Source organism: Lemur catta, chromosome 4, assembly GCF_020740605.2.
Source record: "Lemur catta isolate mLemCat1 chromosome 4, mLemCat1.pri, whole genome shotgun sequence".
NCBI lineage: Eukaryota > Metazoa > Chordata > Mammalia > Primates > Lemuridae > Lemur > Lemur catta.
Genome location: NC_059131.1, coordinates 19,539,558 through 19,549,814, shown reverse-complemented (window position 1 = coordinate 19,549,814; position 10,257 = coordinate 19,539,558). Strand labels below are relative to the sequence as shown.

At 54.0% G+C, this 10,257-nt stretch overlaps 1 protein-coding gene across 3 annotated transcripts; it reads right to left on the bottom strand.

The window, feature by feature from the left end:
* Positions 1 to 1,726: 1,726 nt before the first annotated feature.
* TMEM214 (transmembrane protein 214) lies at positions 1,727 to 10,119 on the bottom strand. Of its 3 annotated transcripts, none has more exons than XM_045549224.1 (17): positions 9,881 to 10,119; positions 8,739 to 8,938; positions 8,020 to 8,170; positions 7,598 to 7,732; positions 7,276 to 7,358; positions 6,764 to 6,869; positions 6,563 to 6,644; positions 6,174 to 6,275; positions 5,665 to 5,806; positions 5,141 to 5,232; positions 4,818 to 4,866; positions 4,510 to 4,623; positions 4,162 to 4,279; positions 3,509 to 3,641; positions 3,132 to 3,300; positions 2,835 to 2,986; positions 1,727 to 2,678 (listed from the first exon to the last, which is right to left on the bottom strand). In XM_045549224.1, exons 1-17 carry the CDS (start codon positions 10,023 to 10,025, stop codon positions 2,552 to 2,554), a joined length of 2,100 nt encoding a protein of 699 aa, XP_045405180.1. In that variant the 5' UTR covers positions 10,026 to 10,119; the 3' UTR covers positions 1,727 to 2,551. The 3 variants fall into 3 exon arrangements, with proteins under 3 accessions (XP_045405180.1, XP_045405182.1, XP_045405181.1); XM_045549226.1 differs by having other exon boundaries at positions 3,509 to 3,605; positions 9,881 to 10,082; XM_045549225.1 differs by having other exon boundaries at positions 2,835 to 2,980; positions 9,881 to 10,068.
* Between the last annotated feature and the right edge of the window lie 138 nt (positions 10,120 to 10,257).

Here is a 10,257-nt window from a genome sequence, read left to right as displayed (position 1 = left end):
CTGCAGGTGTGAGCCCAGCCACATTATCCATCAGAGTAAGTCAGGCCACCCATTAAGCTGCCCTGCTCTAAAACAGAAGAGTCGCCTGGATACAAATAACCAGAGGAATATGGACACTAACTTGAGACTTAGACAAATGGGAAGATGTATTTTAAAATGAATCGTGTATTATTTTCAGGAACGTACAAGAACTGGTAATAACTAAGGTCGGTAAGAGATAATCATACTCAAACTGTCCTTCAGTTTTAGGCATGTTATCTGTTAAACTTCAGCTTTGTCTGAAACGGTACAATGTCCAGATGTGACTCTCTCAGGTGCCAGCTCCCTTCTGTTCTTCCCATAACATCACCACCAGTAACGGTGTGGCTGCCCTGCCTGCCAGCACGAGTGCACTGGCTAGCCCAAGACTCCCGTGTTGGCAGCTCTGCAAACGTGAAAGGTCTGGATGTCTGGTTTTGCTTTAATGGAGAGTAGGTGCAGTGTTGGACTAGTCCTCTGACGGGAAAAATTCTGGGTAATTTCAACATTGGGTCAAAAAATTATCAAATAAAGCCAATTAAGTTAGTGTCGGTGACCCTGTGAGAGGCTACGGAGACCCCCACTAATCTAAATTGATAAAGGAAAATGTTGCATACAGGACTCTGCTGTCAGAAGTTAAATGAACTCAGTGAGATAAATACAGTACACACCTTAGATGCCAACACAGCACTCATGGCATTTTCCCAGTTGCTTAAGGACTCAGCCTAGCAGCCTCCAACTCATCACAGGATGGAGTGTCATTTTCCTTGCCTTGTGCTGTTGTCGACCAAGCCTCACAACTGCCCCTTTTCTCCCACATCCTTGAAAACAGCCCAGTTCTCCCGCCTAGCAGTCCTAGACCTGGGCCCTTTGCCAGGAAGGGTTCCTTTTCTCCAGGAAAAATGGTCACGGTTAACTGCCACTAGGAAAGCAAGGGGGTCTGCCCAACATGGGCTAACTCCCAAGATGAACAGTAGCAAAAACAAGAGATGCTGTCGTTTTTGTGACCTCACTATGTGTCCGAGTTTTTCTACACTTACTACTTTATAATCTCACCACTGAAAAAGCCTCAGGGCACCACGTGAGAGGGAAAGTGGTAACCGGCCAGGGTCCAGCGGATCAGTGTGGGAGTTCACCAGGGAAACAGAAACCAGCCCTTGGGTGGTGCAGTGGACAGCTTATCTCCAGTACTGCTTAGACTTGAAACATGCAAGGAAATAAAGTGGAGGTGAGAACTGAAAAACTAGTAGTTATCTGACTTATTATAGTCTCATATCAAAAATAAAAAGGGACTTTGGTGATAAACCCTGGACTTGCATGTCTCTTGCAGTTCTAAATCTTTCACTCACTGCCTTATAAAACAAACCAATTAATAAATTAAGGTCCTGGCAAGGAAAGGACACCCCCCGATCATTGGCCAAGAATTCCCCTAGGAGACTCCCTCCTGCTTTTCCAACCATATAGCTATCAAGGTGAACTTTGGGATATGCATCACAGTGACAAGTCAGATGATATAATTAGAGGAGCAAGAGAAAGTGTCTAGTACCCCCAAAAGGCCAAACTTTAGAATGATGGATGTGGGCTTTCCCTTCCAGCAGCTCAGTTATAGCCAGTGGCCATAATCCCCAGGACGGTAGGGGCCCGATATTTTGTTGTTCTATCCCTTAACCACGGAATTTCTGTAAGATGCAGAGAGGAATGCCAGAAGTCAATCTGTGTCTTTTATTCTGCCTAGTAGGCACACCCAAGATCCATATGCTGAACCTCTCAACAGGCTGATGGAAAGTCTCCTGGGCCCAAGGCACACAGCTGCCTGGGCTCTGCTCTCTAGATAGAGGGTAGCGTGGGCAGTGGAGAGTAGCTGAACCTTGTGGCAGAGCCCTCCGGCAGGAAGGGGAATGGAGAGCTGAGGAAGTAGAACTCTGATGGAGGGGGAGTGAGGGTACATTGGGCATTGTGAAGTGACGGGCACTTCCACCCAGTCCCTGTGTCCACTGACAGCCAAAGCCAGACTGCGGGTAGAGGTAAAGCTGCTGTTGCCCAACGTGGTGCTATGTTCTTCTGGAGGTCCCTTTCTTTCTGTTGTGGCTAAAGTTGTGACTAAGATGGGAACAAGAGGTGGGTAGTCTGGAAGCAGGAATCATTTGCCAGATGAATACAGAAGCCATTTGCTGGGAATCTCTTTTTTTTGGATATGAGCTGTTTGGGGATTTAAAATGAGATAGAGGGCAGTTGGAGAGCAGCAAGCAAGAGTGGAACTGTGAGACGCTGCCAGCCCAGGGATGGAGCTGGGAGCTGTGTGCAACAGGGCCAGAGAAGTGTTCAGTGGAATCGCGAGTAGGTGGCTGAGAGGTCACTGGGCCCAGTACCCACTGAAGATGTAAGAACTGGGGCAGAGGCAGCTGGCCACTTGCCTAAGAGATAGAACTCAGGCACCAAGTAAAAAAGACTCCCATGCAGAACTGCCACCCGCTGCCCCCCAGCAGTCTCAGATGGCCTGCCCACACAGAAACCAGTGGCCAGGAGGCAGAGCCTACTGCTGGGATATCATGGCGAGTGCCCAGTCCAAGAATGCTACTGTGATGTCCTGCAGGCAGAGCCAGGTCCAGTGGGCGGCCTTGCTGAACTGTGTTTTCACGCAGTCCCAGGTCACCTCACCTCTGGAAGGAAAGCACAACATTTTGGCATGTGCCTGTGTGAAGCTGTGTCAACTCACGAGGCTGCTGCTGTGAGTGGGGCAGAGTGGTCAGGGATGAGCAAGGGGAAGGGCGTGGGAACACTGGGGATCCTGCTGGAGCCCTAGGTAAAGGTCTCACCTGCATGCCTCATGGCAATGCTCCTGGGCCTGGGCCAGGACCTCAAGCAGCAGATGCCACAATGGCAGCAGCACGTTCTGGTAGAGAGGCAGGAGCAAGTCCCTCAGATAATGGAGTAGCTGGTTGAGGGCATCAGACAGCTGGATCTGTAGCTGGACCATGGAGAATAGTTAGGGTCAGAGTACCCAGGGGAATGCATCCTGCTCCTTAGGACCCCATCCGTGTGGGGTTACCCCTTCCCAAGAACTCTGCCCCTGGGAAGGCAGGCCCTTTTCTGCCTCCTTGTCTTTGGCTTACCCTCTGAGAGAGGCTGGTGAGGCTGTCACCAAACCAGGCAAGGTGGGAGGCACAGTGGGTAGAAAGGAAGCTGACTGTGGCATTGGTGTGTGCCCAGGCCAGCTGCAAGCTGGGCTGCACCATGGTGAGCAGGTGGGAGCCCCAGGCCGGCAATGCCTCCTCTAGCCAGCTGTAGGAGAAGAAAGAGAGGAGAGAAGAGGGCGCTGAGTTTCTTCAGGCCAGCTTGGCATCCAAAGAACAGCTAGGGAAAGTGGAAGGGTGGGGAACTACAAGCACTTCCTGCTGACTGTCAACACCTGGCCCAGTCACCCTTACCTCCCTGACATCTCAGCCTTCTCTCTCACACCTCTCCTCTCCCCTCCCTGGGAGGAGCTCACCTGTAGGTTTGCAGGCCATAGGAGTAGAGCTTGGCACACGCTTGTTGGCTAGCAGGCAAGACACCAGATGATCGAAGCAACCGGCCAGTGAGGGAGGCTGAGTAAAGGGGGCCTCTGGTGAGCTGGGAGATGACTGGGGAGACAGACACTATGGGGCCCCAGGCAGACACTGTGAGGCAGTGGGGCCGAACTCTGTGTGCTCACAGGGTTGCAGAGCCGGCTCCAGTCTTCTCTGGAGCATGCTTGGAGGAGGCATGCAAGGCTGGGGGCTGGGCCAGGTGAGCAGGAATGGGGCCACCAGGTAAAGCCCTGGACTCTGGTGTCAGGAAGCCTCGGGTTGAGAGTCTTGCCCTTCTACTTACTAGTTGTGACCTAAAGCTAGTTGCTAATCTTTCTGAGTCTCAGTTTCCTCAGGAGTTAAAAGGAGATAACACCTACTCACATGATACCATGAATATGCAAGCATTTCTATACTGCAAAGTACTAATCCGATCGGAGTGATAATGTCTTATCTGTGGACAGAAGAATCTATCTGAAGTGTTTACTCTGCAGTATTGAAGACTCATCAGGACAAAGGTATGTTGGAGGGGGGCTATAACCAACTCTGTACCCCACCACCATGCCATCTTCCTTGCTTACCAGTTGCAGCTTACCCTGGAAAGAGCTGTGTGACCGGAAGTCATGGCACAGGAAACCTATGGCAAAGACCAGCAGCAACAGGAGTAGCCGTGCCCAGGGCAGCCGGGGGCCCTGTGCCTGCTGCAACAGGCCCTGGGGGGAGAGGGGAGGAGACAGTGGTCAGAAGGGAGAGGGGCTGGTCCCTGCCTCGGAAGGCAGGCACACCTCAAGCCAGGCCTTCCAGGAGCGTCAAGCCCTCACATTATCCTGGAGGCAGCGGGAGGCTCCACAGACAGGTGGGGCAGAAATGTGACACAGGCCCAACCCAGGATGTGCTGAGGCAGAGGACCGTGTGTGGGTTGGAGGGGGCTGGGTGCCAGCACCTTGCAGGCCAAGTCACAAGTGACGACATCCTGGTTGTTACAGTTGCCCTTCCTTAGCAGCTCCTGGTTAGTAAGCTTGAAGGACTGAATGGTTTCTTGCAAAGACTTCTGCACCTATAGCGTAAGAAAGGTCTGGGTTGAGAACGTAAGATCTAACCCATGAGAGAATCCTGAGCCTCCACCCTGTTTCATTTTCCATGCCAAGTGCACCCACAGAGCATGTTTTCAGGAAAGGGAGGACAGTGGCAGAGGGGCATGCACTCAGAACCCAGACAAGGCCCAGCTTGCCTGTCCTCTCAGCTCCTCACCTTCTTGGGAATCTGCTCCCAGGAGCTGAGCAGGTGCTCCAGCAGCAGGCTGTGGGGAGAGCACAACCCCTTCCAGTCAGGCGGCTCGCATGGCACCCCCATCCTCCCGTCCTGGCTCCTTCAGGCTGAAGGACCCACCCCACCCACCCACAGAGGAGCAGCTTCCTAGAGGCCACGTCAGCAACGTTCCCACTCAACCTGAGAGGCATGAGCCCATAGAACAGTGACCATGTTCTATGCATAGGGACAGGGCAGCCTCAGACCGGGAAGCTCCTCTGTGCGGATCAGAGGTGGGTGACCCCCCACCCCAGACCCCCACCTGCCTGGACTGTGACAGGTGCTTGGGGTACAGCTGTCTCCAGACGCTGGCACTGAGGGGGTCCACAGTCAGGCACTCGGTCAGGCTGCCCAGGAGCTGCATGGGGGGACAGAGGAGGACACTGCTGTGGCCATGGGGCTGGTGGAGGGGGAGAGTGTTGAAAGATCAGCATCCTCCCCTGAGTGAGGCCACCCAGGCAACACATCCACCCTAAGGGGTAGAGAAATAGTGTCAAGACTCCAGAAAGCTCTCTAAGAGAGGCTGTAAAGGGAGAAGCTGGGGCTCCTGAGCTAGAGCTTCAAGCTCAAAGATCACATATCTGCAAGTGACAGGGCTTCAGACACCACCCAGACGTGAATGCGCTGCCCTCTCTGGTCCATTCTTCTGAGGGCAGAGGTGAGTGAGCAGGGCAGTGGCTGTGAGGAGCCAGCTCAGGACATGCCTAGGGAATGGGCTCTGAGAAGGCAGACAGAAACCACTGCCGCTGACCCCTGGGAAAGGGAAAGAAGTCTCCCACCATTTCCTCACCTCTTTCTTCATCTCAGGGGGACAGCTACGGGTGGCTCTGGACAGGAAAGAAGGGAAGTAGGTATGCAGGGTAGAGTCTGGCTTTGCTCCAAATGCCAGCACCTTCAGTCGGGGGTAGAGCTGACACAGCTGCTCCTGCAGGCTAGGGTGGAGGTGGGGAGGAGAGCTGTGTGACATGAGCCTTTTGCCTGCTTCAGAGCCCATGCCCTGCCTGAGGGGTAGAGTTACTAAGGGCCTTGTGATGGTGCCAAATCTTTTTACTCAGAGACGCCTTAGAAAATCTGTTGAAAGCCACAGACCCTCTTCCTAAGAAAATACCCACAGGCCAATCATACCCAATGGTCCACAGAGTTCCAAGGGTTCACTGATCCCTAAAACCTACCTTTGAACTTCCAGCTAATGAATCTGAGAGCCAGGGTGGCTAGGGAAGAAGCAACAGGAATGTACTGCCTGGTCCTGCCCCTGACACTGGGATCCCTTCACAACAGGTGTGCCCAGAGCAGTCCTACCTGGGTGTCAGAGAGTTGTTGGGCATATAGGCAAAGTCCAGAAGTGGGAAGAGGTCCTTGGGGCCAATCATGCCAAAGCCCTTGGTGAGGTTAGGATGCATCCTACAGGGGAGAGAACAAACAGGCTTGCTGGAGACCATCACTCAGGCCAGCTGTTTTGCCCGTGACCCCAGCTAAGCCAACATCTAGGAGAAAGGGCATAAACTCCACCCACCCCAGCCCTCAGTGGCTCCCTCCTTTCCCTTCCTCACCATCACATTCTGAGGTAGGAGGGGCTGGTCCTGATTTTCCTCACCCCTACAGAGACCAGGATCACAGCATCCTACTTTGCTGAAATAGCCACTTGCAGATACCCTGGGCCTTCCCTGTGCTGTCCTCCCATTACTCACAGGAGCAGCCGATCCAGGTAGGCGATGGCAAAGGGAGATAGAGACTTGACGCCCAGCACAGGCAGCATGATCCCCAGCCACACTGTGGAGACAAAGGGCAGGGAGGAAACCTCAGGCTGGCACCCACTGGGGACACTGAACAGGAGCTTCCAGGCTCCTGGCTCCAAGTGCATCCCTCTTTCTTCCCCATTTCCTTGTTACCTTTTAGTCCCTCAGTGAGGTTGGCAAAACCTGCTTGACCCAGGGCCCACATGATGGTCAGACACTTTGCTGGTCGGCTCTGGTGGGACCTCAGCAGCTCCAGGAACTGAGGAGACCGGTGGGGAAGGCAGGTTGGGATAGGGCAAAGAACCAGGAGCCCCCAAAGCCAGGTGGCAAGGGAGATGTCAACTGGGAGAGGAGAGACAGGCTGAGCGAGAGTGGAGCACTACGGCAGCATGGTGTAGTGAGTCTGAGCATGGGCTTCTCCTATACTCTGCCATTTACTGGTTGACTGACCCTAGGAAAGTTACTGAACCGTGGTGTGGCTCAATCTTTCCATCTATAAAATGGAAACAACAGTAGTACCTACCTCATATATATCTAAAGCAGACACAAAGTAAGTGCTAACAGTATTACCTAGTAGTACTAGTCTTACAGAGTCTTCCTCTATCCCATAACTGCCTGGCCTCCCCAGTTCTAGCCTCCTGGGGTCCCCACCACCCAGAGCTCACCTTGCCCAGGTTCGTGGTGGCAATCTTGGGCTTGTCTTGCAGAATGGCCTGGATACAGATGCGGTAACCGTGTAGGGACTCCCCTGGAGAGATATGTGTACTCAGTTCTACTCACAGTACTTGGCATCCCAAACCTGAAATCTCCCTTTTGGCAGTGGTGAGCCCAAAGACCTGGCCCAGTGAATCCTAACTTCCTTCTCCCTTTCCAAGGAGTGTCAAGATCAGCACATTTCTCTACTGGAAAGAGAACCACTCAGCCATGCTGGAAGCAGGAAAAAAGGAGTAGGCTCCCAAGATGGTTATCCCATGTGGCCCCTCTCACCTGGTGTCTTATCCAGCTCTTGCAGCATGGTGAACAGACAGTGGTCAAAAAAGAGCTCCAGAGACCCTGATGCCTTCGCCAGTAGCCCTCGGATAATCCCACGCAGCTCGCGGCTCACCAGGCTGTAGGGATAATCTGGGGCCATGGGCCTCCACATGAGTGCTAGACCAGACCCCGTGCCAGCTCTGAGAACTCTGGTGCTCTCCCTGAGAACACGAGTGGAGGCAAAGGTCCCAGCACTGAGGCTGGCATCCTCCCTCTCCCAGTGAACCCCAGAAACATTCACAGCCATGATGATCTGAAAACAGCTCAAATCACCCATGTAAATCAGGACAGTGGGGGCACTGGACTCTATGACTAACACACAGCCTCTTTAGAATGTTCTTAAACTTGTCTGAGCTGAGGGAGTTAGGAAGACTTACCATGAGTATGCTGGCTCAGTGTGGGTTCACTTAGAGGAGCTTGTAGCTTGTAGTTGAGATAGCTGGCCAGGTCCTTCAACCACACGGATGGGTTCCCAGAGAACACGCTCTGGCTCTTGTCCAGTTCCTTCTGCAGAGCTGCCACATCCAGCTGCCACGGACATCCCCCCACCCCACCATGATAAGTTGTGAGTGAGGGCTAGGCAAATGGGGTAGGGGTGGGAAAATGGTTGAACTAGGTGGTGGTAGGAAGAAGGGTTTCTGTTTTTAAGCATAAGTACGTGGAATGCTGTAATTTTGCTGCATCCAAATCTTTAGAAAGTAAGGAACAGGGTAACTGAGGATGCTGATCTGAATGCCCTATCCTCTTAGGCCCTTCACATGTTCAAGGGGAAAACAGAGGACAAGATAGAAAATGAAAGATCACGGCTTCCATGGGACAGGGAACTACAACCTGTTTCTCTACATCCTGGTGTTCCTGGGTCTTCAAGGCTTTCCTCTCATCAATCTATGTTTCCACATAAACTTCCCATTTCCTTTCTATTTTAAGTGTCAACATTCTGTTCCCTTGGGGTTTTCATCTTTTCTGGAACTCCTCTCAACCGATAGTGTCCCAAATCCCACAGGTCCCTCAGTTGCTTGTCCCTCTTGCCCTCCTTTCATCTTCTCTACACCTCAAGCCCCCACTCTTGCCGTGCCTGAAGACCAGGCACACTCACAGCTTTCAGCGCTTCCTCCAGGCTGCGGAAGCGGCCCTGCTTCTGGTTTTGGTTGGTGAGAGCTGCCACCTTCTTCGGCTGCTTCTTGTTCCCTGGTTTCTTATGCTCCACAGCAGGGGGTGGAACCTGTTCCTTATTCTGCCGCTTCATGATTTTCTCAAAGCCCCGCTCATAAAGAGTGCTTGTGGTCTGGATTGGGGCTGGGTGAAGATAGGCAGAGAAAGGGGGGCCATCCTTGAGTCCCCAGGGCCTCACAGTAACAGCGGTCCCTTCCCCCATACTGTCCCCTAATTCATCTGCATAGAAGAGCCTCTCTCAAAGCCCCTTCTTGCTGGACTGCTTAAGCAGCAGGGCAAGGAGTCAGTCCTTCTGGTTGCTTTTCATCATCACAGCTTTTGAGTCCATAGGCTCTTTCACAGAGATGGGGCAGTTCTTTATTAGACAAATCAGAGTATGTGGGAACTAGGAGAGGGGTGGGATGCAGAGAACTGGCTTCTTTGGTAGGTAGCTACTAGTCTGGGAAGACAGGCTTTTTCCACCTTGGTTCTACCCCAAGGCCTCTAGATTCAGACATGCCAACTCTATAATCAACAAGTGGCAAGCTTTTCCCACTCCTCTGGGAAACAGGTGCCACCGAGAATGTGTGGAGAATGTGTGGCGGGTCATTTCTCCCAGCTGGGTCTCCTGTCCGTACGACCCCCACCCCCTGCTGGTTACTTAAGGAGGGGGCACCGTGCATAATGATCCAGGATGCCTCTTCCCTCTTCCCAGCTCTCAGACACCTGCCCAGAGAGACCAGCTAGGGCCTGGGACAGCTGGGAGGCTTGTGTGCGGTGAACTGAGCGTCTAAAGACCGGAATCCTAATTCCCTCTGACACGTGATCCTAGGCAAGGTGTCAAACTTCACTGGGCCTCAGTTTACTCATCCGTGAGGTGAGGACGGCAACCCTCCCTTGCGCTGTCTGCCTCTCGTGAGGCTCCAAAGAGACAGCGTAAGGGTGGCGCTCGGGGGTCAGCATGCGAGCTCGCGCTCGGGGAGCCGGGCGGTGTTCTGCCCTCCTGGGCTCTAAGAGTTGCTCGCTGCTACCCTGCAGACCGGGCCCGGGGTCGGCGGCGGCGGCGCGGACCGAGCGGGTACTCACGGGTCGGGTCGTATTTCCACACTCCATTCGCCTCCCCGAGCGCCCGGCGGTTCCCGCCGCCGCCTCGATTACCGCCGCCGGCCGCAGGCCGCCGGCCCTTCTTCACGACCTCCCAGCGCCCCCAGCCCGCCGCCTTGGCCGCCATGGCTCCGAGCCCACCCTCCCGGCCACCTCCCGGTTCCGGTCCGGCGCCGGCGCCGCGCTCTGCCACGTCTCCTAGCAGGCCGGCGCGCGGCGCCCGCCGCAAGGCAGCCTGGGACTTGTAGTCTCTCGGCGTTGCCAGGCTCGTCCTGGGGGCGTGGGGCGCGGGGCGTGGGGGCAGAGGCTCCCGTGGGGCAGAGACTCTCTGCAGAACTTCCTGAGCCCAGGCCAAGAAG

Excerpts from the sequence above, each read along its gene's own strand:
- TMEM214 (XM_045549224.1), bottom strand. The coding sequence starts at position 10,025 with ATGGCGGCCAAGGCGGCGGGCTGGGGGCGCTGGGAGGTCGTGAAGAAG. Across the intron at positions 8,171-8,738 it reads TGGAGGAAGCGCTGAAAGCT|CTGGATGTGGCAGCTCTGCA; the intron begins GTGAGTGTGCCT and ends TGTCCGTGGCAG. Across the intron at positions 6,870-7,275 it reads CCACCACGAACCTGGGCAAG|TTCCTGGAGCTGCTGAGGTC; the intron begins GTGAGCTCTGGG and ends CGGTCTCCTCAG.